The sequence below is a fragment of the Neofelis nebulosa genome, chromosome 9, assembly GCF_028018385.1.
Source record: "Neofelis nebulosa isolate mNeoNeb1 chromosome 9, mNeoNeb1.pri, whole genome shotgun sequence".
NCBI lineage: Eukaryota > Metazoa > Chordata > Mammalia > Carnivora > Felidae > Neofelis > Neofelis nebulosa.
The window spans coordinates 99717744-99734182 of NC_080790.1; the positions used below are offsets into that span (position 1 = coordinate 99717744).

General features: G+C 42.5%; 1 protein-coding gene across 13 annotated transcripts in view; it reads left to right on the plus strand.

Annotated features, from left to right (window-relative positions):
* The window catches only part of KIF16B (kinesin family member 16B), a 292229-nt gene that overhangs the window by 33039 nt on the left and 242751 nt on the right, over nucleotides 1–16439 (plus strand). For 12 of the 13 annotated variants that reach the window (XR_009248807.1, XR_009248808.1, XR_009248802.1 and 9 more), the window contains 3 exons: nucleotides 6632–6701; nucleotides 9506–9619; nucleotides 15821–15937. Coding sequence is in view for 7 of the 13 variants with exons in the window: in XM_058684831.1 (XP_058540814.1) it covers nucleotides 6632–6701; nucleotides 9506–9619; nucleotides 15821–15937 (301 nt within the window). In the remaining 6 variants the exon portion in view is untranslated. Of the gene's footprint in view, nucleotides 1–6631; nucleotides 6702–9505; nucleotides 9620–10023; nucleotides 10232–15820; nucleotides 15938–16439 lie in introns of those variants that run through there. The other variant, XR_009248805.1, reaches the window with a different exon arrangement.

The window sequence follows — 16439 nt, forward strand, 5'->3', positions numbered from 1 at the left end:
GGTATAGAAAGGGCTAGAAACTGATAGCTTGGCAGGGTGCTGGGAATGAGGTAACCTGGAAGTCGTGACAGTCAGATGACTTCTTAGATACCAGTAAGTCAGACATTTGTCGTTTTTGGTCAGAAGCCACTGTACAACTTAAGAGCAAAGAGTAGAGACAGTGTCAGCCAGGCTATGTCCATATTCTGCCATATAATTTTATAAGTAAAACTTAAAGGTCAAAGTACAAAGGTGGTGAGTTTCCCAGTGTACCAAGTAGATAGATAACATTGGGGAGTAGGTCTTACGAGCAGTAGCATCAGGCTTATCATATTAAGATAATGTCAGCATAGCACTTTACAAACTTTCACATTCACCAGAATCACTTAGGGCTCTCGTTGCAGTGCAGGTGTATGGTGCAGCCCGAGAGCCCTCATTTCTGACAGGCTCCTGGGCTGCTGATGCTGCTTGTTCTTGGGCTGCATTTTGAGTCATGAGGGTATGAGCTGGGGCTCCTGTGTTTTTTTGGGGTACAGAGCTCTTTGGGCAAGCAAGGAAAGCTGTGGGCCCTCGGAACAGTGAGCCTGCCACCTTCCCCCTCCCACGACCACATCCCAGTGCATATGATTTCAAGGTTGTGAACCCTTTGAAACCCACCCAGCATCTTCAGATTTCAGAAGTGGCTAATAGACGCTCAGATGACATAATGGTCCTTCAGTCAGTATCTTCTCTAGTATATTTTATAGTGTGAATATTCATTTAAAACTAGGAAGGTACTGCTGTGGTTACCTACGGTTAGAATAAATGATCACGTGGGAGGGCCCTTTAACTCGTGCTGCTCCAAGGGTGTAAGGCTCTGAGCCTTGGAATTGCTTTACCTGTGACGTCTAGCAAGAGCGGTGGGCATGGTGTGAGTGGCATTTCTTCATGTTTTGTAAGTGAGCATTGACCAGTGGTATGAGCACCTGTCGTAGTCACTTCTGATCTTTGATCCCTGGATGATTTTGCGCTCCCGGCAGGTATTTGTTGATAAGAGTGGTTTTAAAGTGAAAGATCTGGACACACTAGGTTAGTGACTGAGAGCCGACCCACGTGCAGATGGAAGGGCTGGAGATGTGGCAGCCCGTGCGTTACTAAAACTAATTGTGTAGCTCTCTTGCTGGCCACGACATGCTGTTGGTACTTACGTGCTATAAGAAAGGGGTAGTTTGGTGAAGTATTTGTTTTAAGACCACATGAGCACGGGGTGTCCCTGAGGCAGTTCTCACTTTTGGGTGAGATCTGGGCACCATGCGCATGGCAGGGATTTCATTTATTTGTCTGTCTTTTAAGCCATTGTTCTGTTTCATCCAGGCCTAGACTTCTTCAGACTGGCTGGAAAAGTTAAGTCAGGCCGTAGGAGTCTATTGTAGTTCTTGAATGATGTTTACAACAGACTGTTTGGGTTTTATTATTCAGCCTGTTCATCCTAAGGTTGCCAGATGCCTTGTTCCTCCACCCCGGGATTATTTTTAAGTAAATACCAGATGCCATGTTATTTCACTTATAAATATTTCAATGTGTATCTCTTAAAGGTTGAGAGTTTTAAAAAAAAGCATCACGGTACCATTATTAAACCTAAAACGGTAGTAATAATTCCTTAATATCAAATTTTTAATCAGTGTAAGCATTTCCCTACATATCTTATAATTTCTAAAAATGCCTTTTCTGTTTGCACTGAAGTCCAATTGGTTGATAGGTCTTTAAAATCTTTTTTTTTTTTTTTTTTTGTTAAATCTGTAGGTCCCCCTCCATCTTTATGCTCCTTGCAGTTTATTGTTCTTGTTCTTGAATAAGCTGGGTCCCTTATCTGCCCATCTGCCTAGAAGCTGAATTTTGCTGATTGCCTCCTTGGCATTGATGGATGGATTCCCCCTGCCCCCTGTGTTTCCTGGCAGATCACGGTCCATCAGGTCTTGGGCAGAGTCAGTCTTCCATGTGGGAGGGATAAGATTTCTGCAGAGGGGTGCTGGTGTTTAAGTTTGGATGCCCAGGGTGTCTGGTTGTCTCCTGGTGGTGGAGTCAGCAGCCCATGATGGTCACTCTCTAAAGCCATGAGTTCACCAGAGTCGCCAAGTGCTGACATTCTAATTCTTTTGTTCCTTCTTGATGTATTAGGTAGAATACCCTGAAAAGAGAAACTTTCCCAAACAACTCTTCGGTTACCACGGAGTGCAGATTGTTTGGGAAATGCAGGTGGGGCGTCTGGGTGGCTCAGTCAGTTGAGCATCAGACTCTGCTCAGGTCATAATCTCACGGTTCCTGGATTCAAGCCTCACCTAGGGCTCTACACTGACAGTGTGGATCCTGCTTCTGATTCTCTCTCCCTCTCTCTGTCCCTCCCCTGTGTGCGTGCGCTCACATGCTCACACTCTCCCTCTTTCAAAAAAAATTAACATTAAAAAAAAATGATGGGGTGCCTGGGTGGCTCAGTCGGTTAAGCGTCTGACTTTGGCTCAGGTCATGATCTCACGGTTCGTGGGTTTGAGCCCCGCGTCAGGCTCTGTGCTGACAGCTCAGAGCTCAGAGCCTGGAGCCTGCTTTGGATTCTGTGTCTCCCTCTCTCTCTGCCCCTCCCCTGCTCATGCTCTGTCTCTCTCTCTCTCTCAAAAATAGATAAACATTAAAAAAAAAAAACAACTAAAAAAAAAAAAGGAAATGCGGGGTAAGTGCTTGAATCTTTCCCTTTATTTACTAGTTTTTAAAATAATGAGGTGATTCTTTCGATTCTCCAAAGGGGACATTTGGTTTTTATCTTTTAATTATGAGCTCATAATTTATGCGTATCTCACGTGTTTCAGTCTACTGCAGTTACTGTTCTTTCTGCCGCTGTGCTTTTGTCGGCGGCCACTTATCAGGTTGACTCCTGAGTCCTTTTGCTGCGGCTCTTGTCTTGGTTATTTCTCACTGTGTAACACAACTTAGGAGCTCCAAACTCCTAAGCCCCCAAATTTAGGGGCTTAAAACAACATTTATTATCTCACTGTTTCTGTGAGTCAGGAGTCTGGGTGGGGTTTACCTGGGTCCTCTGATGGCTCAGGGTCTCAAGGCTGCAGTCCAGGGCCTTCCAGCCTGGCTGGGGGAGGGACACTTCCAGGCTCACCCAGGTGGCTGCCAGCAGGCCGCAATTCCTTGCCATGTGAGTCTCTCCCAAAGTCTCGCAGTGTGGCAGCTGGCTGTCCCCATTGCCAGGGCTCTGAGAGAGACACCCTCAGGAGAGCCAGCAAGTCAGAAATCAGAATCATTTTATAACCCAAACTAGGAAGTGACAGATCATCACTTTTGGGGTGGTAGTGTTCTAGTTATTAGAAGTGAGTTTCTAGGTCCAGCCCACTTGCTGGGGAGGGGATCGCACAGGGTCACAGATACCCGGAGGCAGGGATCACCAGGAACCATGTTAGACGTTGCTTATGGACAACCTGGACAAACCAGTAAGTTTTGATGTGAGAGCATCCTGCTTTCTTGTGTGAGAAGATAGTTCAAATATTTGGATTGAGTCTTTCTCCAAAGAACCCTGACCCTAAATGGAATTTATAATTTGGGCATAAGATTCTAGGCCTTTTCAGAGGACAAAGCTAGGGAGTACTAGAAAGAAATTTCTTTCTCAATTTCAGATAAAGTTTATGCTAGCCCCATTCAGATTCATTATGAGAGAGTTTTTTTTACTTAACCTCATCCATCTTATATTTGTATCTCTTTTCATCTAGAAACCTTGGTTCTCAAGGCCACAGCCATAATTACTCCATTATCATCCCATAATACACAAACAGAAGTCTCCGAATGCCGACACTTACTTTACCATCAAATATATGATTACTGAAAATGCTTTAAGACTTCTTTATAGTTCTTTTTCTCTCCGGGCTATATCCCACTGCATTCTACAGTCAGATTCCAACATATAATGGAAATCATCTCACACTGTGCATGGCACCTGGGTGGTTCAGTCAGTTAAGTGTCTCACTCTTGGTTTTGGCTCAGGTCATGATCTTGAGGCTAGTGAGTTTGGGCCCCACATTGGGCTCAGTGCTGACAGTGCAGAGCCTGCTTGGGATTCTCTCCCCCTCTCTCACTGCCCCTCCCCTTCTTGTGTTCTCTCTGAAAAATAAATAAACTTAAAAAAAAAAAAGGCAAAAACCTCTTTGACTTCGGCCGCACCAACTTCTTACTCAGCATGTCTCTGGAGGCAAGGGAAGTCAAAGCAAAAATGAACTATTGGGACCTCATCAAAATACAAAGCTTTTGCATAGCGAAAGAAACAGCAAAACTAAAAGGCAACTGACGGAATGGGAGAAGATATCTGCGAACGACATATCAGATAAAGGGTTAGTATCCAAAATCAATAGAGAATTTATCAAACTTAACACGCCCAAAACAAATAATCCAGTGAAGAAATGGGCAAAAGACATCAACAGACACTTCTCCAAAGAAGACATCCAGATGACCAACCGACACATGAAACATGCTCAACATCTCTTATCATCAGGGAAACACAAATCAAAACCACCATGAGATACCACCTCACACCTGTCAGAATGGCTAACATTAACTACTCAGGCAACAACAGATGTTAGCAAGGATACAGAGAAAGGGGCATCCTTTTGCATTATTGGTGGGAATGCAAACTGGTGCAGCCACTTTGGAAAACTGTATGGAGGTTCCTCAAAAAATTAAAAATAGAACTACCCTACAACCCAGCAATTGCACTACTTGGTATTTATTCAAGGGATTCAGGTATGCTGTTTCGAAGGGGCACATGCACCCAATGTTTATAGAAGCACTATCAACAATAGCCAAAGTGTGGAAAGAGCCCAAATGTCCATCAATGGATGAATGGATAAAGAAGATGTGGCACATATATGCAATGGAGTGTTACTCAGCAATCAAAAAGAATGAAATCTTGCCATTTGCAACTATGTGGATGGAACTACAGGGTATTATGCTAAGTGAAATTAGTCAGAGAAAGACAAACATCATATCACTTCACTCATATGAGGACTTTAAGATACAAAACAGATGAACGTAAGGGAAGGGAAGCAAAAATAATATAAAAACAGGGAGGGGGACAAAACATAAGAGACTCCTAAATATAAAGAACAGAGGGTTGCTGGAGGGGTTGTGGGAGGGGGGATGGCTAAATGGGTAAGGGGCATTAAGGAATCTACTCCTGAAATCATTGTGGCACCATATGCTAACTAACTTGGATGTAAATTAAAAAATAATAAGTTATTAATTAAAAGTAAATTATTAAAAATTAATTAAAATTATTAATTAAAAATAATAAATTATTAATTAAATGTCACACTGTGGTATGCCAGTTCACTTGCTTCAGCTTTTATGTTTTAGGTCACTTTATTTTTTTTTAAATTTTTTTATTTTATTTTTTAACTTTTTTTATTTTTTTTTTATTTTTGAGACAGAGAGAGACAGAGCATGAACGGGGGAGGGGCAGAGAGAGAGGGAGACACAGAATTGGAAGCAGGCTCCAGGCTCTGATCCATCAGCCCAGAGCCCGACGTGGGGCTTGACACGGGGCTCGAACTCACGGACCGCGAGATCGTGACCTGAGCTGAAGTCGGACGCCCAACCGACTGAGCCACCCAGGCGCCCCTGGGTCACTTTATTTTTATTTTTTATTTTGAGAGAGAGAGAGAGCGCATGCACATGTGGAAGGGGTAGAGAAAGAAGGAGAGAGAGAATCCCAAGCAGGCTCTATCCTGTCAGCTCAGAGCCTGATGCAGGGCTCAATCCCATGAGATCATGACCTGAGCTGAAATCAAGAGTCAGATGTTCAACTGACTGAGCCACCCAGGCACCCCTTTTATTTTTATTTTAATTTAATTCTGTTTTTTAACATGGAACACATGACCTGCACTTCAACTGCACTAAAACACTGATCTGTTTTAGGTCATTAAAAAATAATCTTGTTTTATTTTCTTATAATTCTAGCATCCTAGGTATACTTTTCTCCACTTTGCATTCCCCTCTTAACAATACATCCTGGCTCCCATTCCCTAACAGTTGATAGAGACCTTCCTCATTCCTTTGTCAGTAACAGACCACTCCATTGTATAGATACATGGTTATTTATTCTCCAGAACTGTTCTCAGGAGTCCTGTGGACTTCCAGTTCTGCTGTTTTCCAGGCACTGCAGTTTCTGAATGTATACGGAAAGAAGGCGGGAGGAGGTGGCAGTGCCCTGGCTGCTTCTAGAAGCAGCACCTGTTTGCGACCATTCATACCAGTTTTCTACTTGGTTCTCCTCTTGGGTGGAGGGGAGAAGGTGTCTTTTATAACCAGGTAGGTGGGGCTGCTTTTTTCCTGAGTCACACAGCCCTCCACAGTTTCTGTCATTTAATTTACACTCCTCTTGGCTGGCAGTTAGAGATTCTTCCAGGTTTTGAGACCACATTATTTGTCAGTCTTAAGTTTTTTGATGGTGGCATCTGTTTTGTGTGTCTTTGTGTTTGTATTAGTAAAGATTTGGGAGGAGTGGTGTCACAGATTGTGCTTCAGATGCCATTTAAAAACAAACCCCCATATGTAAAAAGTAAATAAAACAAATGTTTTAAAAACAATCTTTTCTCTCCTAACTAGTACTGAATTTGTGTTGCAGGGAAAAGGACTTGGAAGCCAAATTCATTATTCAAATGGAGAAAAGCAAAACAACAATCACAAACTTAAAGGCAAGTAGCAACCTGGCCACACTCCACGAGCCTCCATGTTTGTTTTATTGTCAAAATGATTTCTGGGTAAATAAAACACATCTGCCATTTCCTTACCCCTCCTTCTCAGTTCAGCTAGCCACGTCAACTTGTACTTGTCTAGGGCTCAGTCATGAAGTGAAGGGCTATGTTTTATCTCTTCTTCTGCCCCCCTAGTTTTATTTGATCTCAAAACCTTCAAGCTGTAGCCTTGGTGTGCAAACTCACAGATTTAGCCCCGACTACACAATGTTATCCTGTATCCTGTGCTAGATTCTTAGCCTGGCATCTAGCTGCATTTTGTGAATCATTAAGTAACTGTTGGCCCTAGATTTGTTTCCATTCTTTTTTTTTTTTTTTTTCAGTTTATTTATTTATTTTGAGAGAGAGAGCACGAGCAGGGGAGGTGCAGAGAGAGAGGGAGAGAGAGACAATCCCAAGTAGGCTCTGCACTGTCAGCGTGGAGCCTGCCATGGGTCTCGAACTCACAAACCGTGAGATCATGACCTGAGCCAAAACCAAGAGTTGGATATGACCAACTGATCCACCCAGGTGCCCCTCTTTACATTCTTAATGAAAATAATCATGTTTTTAAACTTGGCAAGGGGAACTTACATTATTATTAAAAATTCAGGGAACAAAAGATTTAAAAACATGGATTTTTTTTTTTTTTTTTTTTTTTTTTTTTTTTTTTTTTTTCTGTAAAAGACAGTAGAGGTGCATCTGGGTGGCTCAGTTGGTTAAGCGTCCCGACTTCGGCTCAGGTCATGATCTCACGGTGCATGGGTTTGAGCCCCGCATTGGGCTCTGTGCTGACAGCTCAGAGCCTGGAGCCTGCTTTGGACTCTGTGTCTCCCTTTCTCTGCCCCACCCCTGCTCACACTCTGTCTCTGTCTCTCAAAAATAAATAAACATTAAAAAAAAAATATAAAGAGTTTTGATGGGGCGCCTGGGTGGCTCAGTCAGTTAAGCGGCCGACTTCGGCTCAGGTCATGATCTCACGGTCCGTGAGTTCGAGCCCCACGTCAGGCTCTGTGCTGAAGGCTCAGAGCCTGGAGCCTGTTTCAGATTCTGTGTCTCCCTCTCTCTGACCCTCCCCCATTCATGCTCTGTCTCTCTCTGTCTCAAAAATAAATAAATGTTAAAAAAAAAAAAAATTAAAAACAAAAGTTTTGAAAAAGTTGGAAAAACCCAGAATTTTCTAGGATGGCATATTTCTTCCTTTTGCACTTACAATATCCTATTTTTTCCTTTGGTCAGTGAATTTGTTAAGAATTGTGAATACTTTTCACTTGGTAGGAGATATGAGTGTAAAATTAATAATAGTAAATCATGTGCTTGGTGGACTCTGCCCCTTTGTCCTCCCAAATTTGTCATTAACTTACAGGTTGGGGTTTCGGAGGCCTGCTGCTCCATGGCCAAGTGCAGATCAATCTCTAGTTGGATTTCTGTTAATTTTGTGGCTCAAGGGACGAGATACTTTGGAATCTTAAAGTAGTCTACTTGATCTCCAGTGATAGAAGCTGGGGAATGCTCCTCTCTTCCAATTGGGTCATGCTCTAGATAATTTGATAGGCTTTCTTTGAGGCTCCGTGTCCCTTTGCCCCAGGCATTCTCCAGTGGAATGTCTTTCTTTCTCCTCTGAGCACAATCCTGGTACCTTCTAGCTCTGTCTGGCCCCACCTGGCTTGCCCTCCTTTGACCTACCACATCTACTTGTATTTCTGCCTGTCATCACTTGACCATCACCTCCTGTTAGTTACCTTTGCTTTGCTTTGCTTCATGTATCTGTCTTCTCACCATGCTTTGGTACAAGTTTAATCTTTAAAAAATTATATTTACTGGAACAGAGCAAAGAGACCCTTGGCTTTGGATGCTTCTCTTCTTTGTGCATTATGGAATCTATTTTCCTTGATTGTTCTGGTGCCTTTTGAGTTTTACAAACATTTCCTTGTCCGATTTAACAAAAACAGATGTTCAGATTTTTAACATTTTAATAAGAACCGTAGAAATTGTGTATTTATAGAGTCTGAATTATATTGGAAAATATGATGCTCATTAAATTTTTTCAGCATGTGTCCAGGGAACTGTGTAAAGCATTGGTGGCTTATGATGATTTTTAAACATGGTTTTTGGCTCAATTTAGGTATATAGCAAGGTAGACAAGATACATGCAAATATCTGCAGTAAACTCAGAATATGTCCTGGGAGAATCTAGCCTCTCGGAGGTGGGAGCAATTACTTCTGGTTGTAGTGCCCAAGGGAAGCTTCATGGGACAGGAAGCATCCCACCTGGAGTTTACAGTGGGGCCACAAAGCTGCACAACTCTAGGGGGCTCTAGTCACATCACCATCTATGTGAATGGCACCCCTTGGAGTTCTGTAGACCCTGACTCTGTTGGTTTTGGTTGGAGGGAACAGTAAAAAGAATTGAAGCCAGGAAAGAAATAAGAGTTTGGCCAGAGTGTTGGCTTCATATAAGATAATCATAATAAGAAGTCCAGAAAAGAAGCCTTGGGTCATATCATAGCCTGGATTGCTGGGAGGAATTTAGGATCTCTCTCTCTCCCCCCCACCTCATCCTTCCCCTCCCCTCCCTTCCTTCCAACCTTACCCCCTCCTACCCTCTCTCTCTCCCTATGTATTTAGGAGGGTGTTCAGGAGGAACTAAATGCTTTTTTAGTCAAGTGATCATTATACATTTTTAATGGATTTTTCTTTTTCTTGAATTGGATAGATCATTTAGCTAGCAGTGCTCTTTACATTATTATCACAATCCTGTCTAGATACCAGAAGGAGGGACCGGGGACTCAGGAAGAGAACGGACGAAGACCTTCACCTATGACTTCTCTTTTTATTCTGCTGATACGAAAAGTCCAGATTATGTCTCACAAGAGATGGTATGATATTTTCATAATCTTTATTTTGATTTATTTCCATATTGAGGAAAAAAGTGCCCATCCTAAAACTCTATAAAACATCTTGCTGATTTTTTCTCAATATAATTTATGTAAAATCTACCTCTGCTAACTTAGCTTTGTTACATAGCGCCATTAAGCCTGAGAAGAATTCAGTCCCCAAAAAGTTGATTTTGTTTTTCACTTCTAAGCATGATGATCATAACTTCCCCCCACCCTCCCACCCCCAAACTTGGAAAGGACTACCGTTTTGAAGGAGCTGTGCAAATAAAGCATTTGGGGAGCGCCGTTTGTATATTGCTAAGCCCAGCAAATAAGCCGCTCAGCTCTGAGTCCTGCTGTGATGCAGGGCTCTGGAAGTTAGATTTCAGACCAAAGCCCCACTTCCTGTGGACCATTTTAGGATTCTCAAAAGAAGGGTTCTAGAAGGAATGGGCATTTTGTTCAGAATTTTTCTAGAATCTAGAATGTAGCTGTAATTTGTCCAAGAAACCGGTGCTGTAGGGTTTTATGGTCTAAAATGTGGATGTGACATGGCATAGAAGAACAGACTCGGAGATCCTCCCAGGAGACCATTGCATATTGATGCTGCATGTGAGCAGACTAAGGGGATTTCCCTGGGTGGGACCAGTTGGGTGTTTAAACAGAGCAGAGCTATGGGGAAGCATCGGTACAAGGGGAGGAATATGGGCTTCTTCCTGGCTTCTTAACAACTTCTTCAAATATATTGCTTTAGGACTGCATGTGTTACAACTAAGATAAGGATTCCTGTCTTGCCTACCCTGGGTTATAATCCATGTGGTGGCATCTTAAAGTGGTATTATTGTCTAGTTGCTTGCAACTTGGTGTGTCCATGTTCCAGAACCACTGCATTGCCTAGAGCATGTTAAAAATGCAAAATCTGTACCAATTCCAGACCCACTGAGCCAAACTGCATTTTTTAGCAGATTTGCACACCTCGACATTGGAGAACTTAGCATTGGTTAAGCACATGGTTTGTGGAAGAGGTCGGCTTACAGAGGCAATGTAAATGTTGGAGTTAGGATAGACAATTTAGAGAAATTATTCAAAGGAGAAGATTGGAGTGTTTGTATCCAGAATGTGTGGATTCAGCATCAGGGCAAAAATTGAAAGGATGACAGCAATAAGATTGAGAGCCATAAAGAACGATTAGCTGCTTGGGATGAAAGAGGGGCCAGGAACTAATGTTGCTTGAGTTTGTGTTGGTGTCTGAAACTCTGCTTCGCACTCATGTACTTGTCTCACTTCATTCTCAGAAGGCCAGATTTCACTTTAGCTCCATTTTTCTTTGTCGAAGAGACTCTGAGCTTAAATAATGTGCTCAAGTCCATACACCTAATGGACTTAATAGTAGCCGAGATGAGATCCTGGGGCTGATGTGTAGGGCAGGGGAGATGCCACTGGAGGGTCTTCAGGGCATAAGGTTGGTTTGTTCTAAATGATAGATGAATAGGGCAGCCTTATTGATGAATAAATGAGTGAGGAGTGTTAAAGAACAAAATTCAACCGAGTAAATTTGAAAATCAAATTGGCTTTATTCATCGATTCATGAATCCTGCAGCATCCCATTCAGCAAGTAGAAAGGAGCTTTGAAGAGCTGTACAAGATGGAAGGATTTTATAGGCAGGAACAGGGTGGGACAAGTAGCACAAGAAAAGATTGTTTCAGGCAAGGTCATCTTCCCTTAGGCAGAAGAGTAGAGGGTGTTGTTTAAGTGGATCACCTCATCTTCCTCTGGGGGATGGAGAGGGCCCATGTGGGAGATGACCTCATTGGTGCTGATCAGAAAATTCCTGACCGACCAGTTGAGACTGCATATCTGGGGGAGGTTGAAACTGCAATTAGGTTAGGTATTGAACCCCAGTTTGGTGACTTGGCCTAGCATAAGTGACTCCATTTTGGGCCTGTGGTTTTCTGTTTCACAGCAGCGCAGATAACTTTGCTGTTGAGGTAACTGGATTAATCAACATTGGCAGCTAGGAGTCTGGTGAGGAATAGAATATTATAGGTATTGGAATCCAGATTTGGGCTTTAATGCAGGAATAAAAATGAAGTGGCTGGTGTGAGGGAATTTGTTCAGGGTAAAGCCAATTCATTCCACAGTCTTCAGAATGTCCTCAAGAGATGATGGATGAAGAGCCAGGAAGGTTTCCATGTCTAACTTACACAGCAAACGGTTGGATTTTCCTCCTTATTTAACCTGAATTTGAGGCCTTTTGGGGACAGAGGGCTGTGCTGAGGGAAAGTCCATGGGGGGAGGAGCAGAGCAGTGTGTGACAGCAGGACCTGGCACACTGGAGATGCTCGGTAAACATTTGCTGACTGACAGAAGTCGTTTACAGATGGTGGTTAATTTATGGGAACAGATGACATTTCCTGGTTCTACAAGAGTCAAGATCAGGGAAAGAGTAACAAGTTTAGCTCTTTTGGAAGTTAAAAATAAATGCTTAGAGTTTAAGAATAGTTTTAGTTTGTGCAAAGCTTCTGATAGGGATAATTTCCATGCTTCGAGTGATGGGTAGCGTCTCTTCTCAGGTGTTTTGCATTTTTCGACTATATAAATAACCTGAGATTGTTCCACTAAATTACAAAACTAAAAAAGTGTGGTGATGTATTAGTAAATACAGTACTACTTTCTAGCAGAAGCACATGTTAATAAAATCAGCATAGATACAGGAAAATACCTATTTTTTAAAACTCTATTAAAGAGAAGGGTAATCTTCCCTTACCCCTAATGTTAAAAATAGCTTCAATTTTGATTACTGATTAAAGTTTTCATGCTGTCATCTCTGGCCCAGGATTTGAGCTGTCAGGTTGTACCCCTGCATAAACAGGGGAAGATGCAAGCTTAGCATGATGTTGGTCTTCTCTTCCTCCTCCTTTTTATCCTTCTCATCTGGATAGAGGGGCATCTTGAGGAAATATATCATGCCTATTACTAGAGTTCAACCTAAGTTTCCCTTACTGTTAAATAGCAAGTAAGATGACCAGTAATATTTCTTCCTTACAAATTAATTTTAGATTTGGAAAAAAAAAATCACTGGACAATTTAAGTCTGTATTCACATAAATTAAAGACCATTAAATAAGGTCTGATTTTCTTAATGGTTCTTCAAAACTCCAAAGGGAGGCTTTGATCTCCTTGATTCAACCCTGGAGAAACTTGAAACCTAAGATCTCCCAGTTGACAAGCTGAATGGGTGAGTCTTTTGTTTTAACAGTGCCCTCTTGTGGGCAGTTCCCCTCAGTTGAGGCCCTGGGATGCCTTGGATCGCTCTGGAAATCCACTTGAAAATCTGTGCTCAGATATGCAGCTATTTGGGTCACCTGGCCAGGTGAGGATCTCAGCCGGGTTTTGATGCCGGTCGCCAGTGCCAGTGGAGGAGAGGAGAGCTTGGTCTCACAATGCAGCCACTCCCTCTCCACTTTGGTTTGATATTGATGCTAAACAGGTCCTTCCTGGGAGCTGCACTGGGGTAGCCTGTTTTCCTTGCCAAGAACCCCAAAGATGTGGACAGTGTCCCGCTGCTTCTCTGGGTCCTGGGACAATTTTGGGTGGGTTACTTGAAGCTGAGACTGAGCCCGGCCTGGGTCTCGGTGCATCCAGACCTGCATATTCTAGGCCTGTTTTGCAGTCATGTTCACCAGCACCAGGACCCTCCTCCTCCTGTTCCAGGCCCCCAGATCTGTTGGAGAAATCCAGCTGAGTTGGCTTTCTGGAGAAATAGGTAATAGTAAAATGGTGTGTGGGATTTTTTTATAAACATTTCTTTTTAATGTTTATTTCTGAGACAGAGAGAGCGCAGGAGAGTGTGAGCAGGGGAGGGGCAGAGAGGGAGGGAGACAGAAGATCCAAAGCAGGCTCCACGCTGACCTCAGAGAGCCCTATGCGAGGTTTGAACTCACCAAATGTGAGATCATGACGTAGCCAAAATCTGACACTTAACCGACTGAGCCACATAGGCAGCCTGGTGGGTGGGATTTTTAATCCTGGGAAAGAATTTTATTTTGAAAACGTTGGGGTTTGGTTTAAATATATTTTCAATGAGTTTGTTTTAGCCTCAGACAAAGGTATTACAGAAGATCCTTTTTTTTTTTTTTTCAACGTTTTTTTTTTTTTTATTTATTTTTGGGACAGAGAGAGACAGAGCATGAACGGGGGAGGGGCAGAGAGAGAGGGAGACACAGAATCGGAAACAGGCTCCAGGCTCCGAGCCATCAGCCCAGAGCCTGACGCGGGGCTCGAACTCACGGACCGCGAGATCGTGACCTGGCTGAAGTCAGACGCTTAACCGACTGCGCCATCCAGGCGCCCCAGAAGATCCTTTTTTTATTCTTTGAGAACTTTATGGAAGGCTGTACTTCCTATCCAGTGGCACCCCATGATAGGGTAAAAATGATGTATGATTTTTATTTTTTGCTTAATCAAAGAGAATTGAAGAAATATTTAGAGTTTTTCCTCATGTTCCATATACCATGGTGAAAACTGATTTTAGACAGGTAGTCTGGAGCCCTGAGCCTCCCTGGGATTCCTGTCTTCTGCCTCTTCGTGGTTTGTGGGAGGAGGTCCTTTCAGGGAGGACTGGGGCCTCATGCTTGATGTTGAGGGTGTGGGAGGAGGACACTGAAGGGTTTAGCACAGGCTTTGGGGTCAGAAATACCCAGGTGCAAATCCCATCTCTGCCACTCACTGTGTATGTTCACTCATCTCACTTCTCCCCCTGAGAAATGGATCTAAGTGATGCTTACTCACCCTGTAGCATTTTATGAGGACGAATATGTGAACTCCTTGTGACCTGCTATTACCATTGAGAGTTGAATAAGTCATCAGAATTTGAGAATAGGACTAGAAAATATCCACTCTTAGAGCTGAAATGGATACAAATTAAAGGTATGAATGAGACTGGTCATTTTGGAAGTGACTCGATTGAAATGATAGTTTGGAAATCTTTGACCGAGAAACTGAGGAAAAAAAGTCCAAGCAAGATGGCGGCAAGATGGTACCTGAAGAAAGCTAAAGTCCAGTTGACTGTGTTTATATTTTGTCCTTGGATGATAAGCTGTGTTAGTAGCAGGGATAGTTTATGTGGAGCTGAGGTTGAGGGGCCTAGTGTTTGTCAGCCTTGTCTAAGGATGGGTGTTCTGGCTGCAGGGCTTAGAACCCTGAAGGGGAGATGATGGGTCTCAAGTTCAGCCTATTCAGCGTCACTCACACAGACTAAACATGCCTGAGGGGTTAATGAGGCTCCCACCTTGGACTGTGGTGACTCCACAAAACAGTGCCTCACTTTTTCCTGGCTCTAAGAACCCGATCATGCTTCCTCTCTGACAGGGGAAAGGGGCAACGTGAAGGTTTGTGGGGTTTGGACAGCTTTGGTTGGTCCCCTTCCCAACTGGGTGTACTCAGGATGGCCACACATGTCGATTGGCCTCACTGACATCAGTTGTCTGGGCGAAGTATTTGTCCTTCATCCTGTTTCATTTCCCAGAGTGTCCCACTGCAGCTGAGTGGTGCATCAGACACGGTCTCAGGCCAGTGTAGGCACAACCCCAGACCCCACACAGCTCCTGTCCCTGCCTTCTCCATCCGAGGCCAATATTCAAATAGGAGAAAGCATCTGGACTCTAACTCAGGGGAGCCCGGCCTTCCCAGCCTCATTCACACCCACCCATCACTCAACCTTCTGAGACTTATTTTGATGAATAGCCGGACTCTTCAAATGACAGTATTGATTTGGCATGCTTTGGGCAATAACTTCTGGCTGCAGTGATTTTTAGGTTTTGAATATTTAGCTTCTGGAAGCTCTGATAGAATGCATAACTTTGTAAGTTTATTTAATTCTGAAATGGTAAATCATCATGCTTTAAAAGCATCTTTGCTTCTTAGACATGACTGTCATTTTGCCTTGTTTACATTCAGGAATTTTTTGTTAAGTAGGAAAAAGGATGGGGTTGCTTTTTTCTTCCTTAAAAAGTTTCCTTTTGATTAAAAACTGAGGTACATACATACTCTGTTGTTAATAGTTGTGCGATGATTTTATTTATGTGGTGTAATACTTGCAAGACGAAAGTAGCATTCAAGAATATTTGTCAACATTAAAGGGGTTCTTACTAAAATCTATGGTAATTGTGTCTTTTGTGTTTTTTTTTTTCCTGCTTTCAGGTTTTCAACACCCTCGGCACAGATGTCGTGAAGTCTGCATTTGAAGGTTATAATGCTTGTGTCTTTGCATATGGGCAAACTGGATCGGGAAAGTCATACACTATGATGGGAAATTCTGTACGTTGTTTTACACTGTGGGAAGAAAATTTCTTATTATCTCTCTTTGGACTGATAGAATTATCTCTTTTATCTACTTGGTCTGTACTAACTTGCTTTTCATGTTCTGATCATTCTTTAGCAATAAGATAAAACTCAGTAATAAGTTGGACTAAATTTCCTTTGAGAGATTTTAAATTAGAAATAGTTTTAAGTTTATAAGCATGAATAATGGATGCAAGTCTCAGTTCATTTTCCGTTTTTAAAGGCTTTATAATCTTATCAAAAAAGTATGCTGGGCCCACAAGTAATTTATTCTTCTTTTCTGCCAACACAACAGTTTGAATAAAATTACTGAACTCTGTTCTTTTTAAAATTATTCAAAACATATTTTCCCCAAGAAAAATGTAAAAAAAAAAAAAAAGAAAATCTAACTCTCTGGTGGGAAGGTACTACATAACTCCAGCATATACATCAAAAGAGAATTATGTGGTTTGTATGGAGTCTATGTAATTACAGAGTA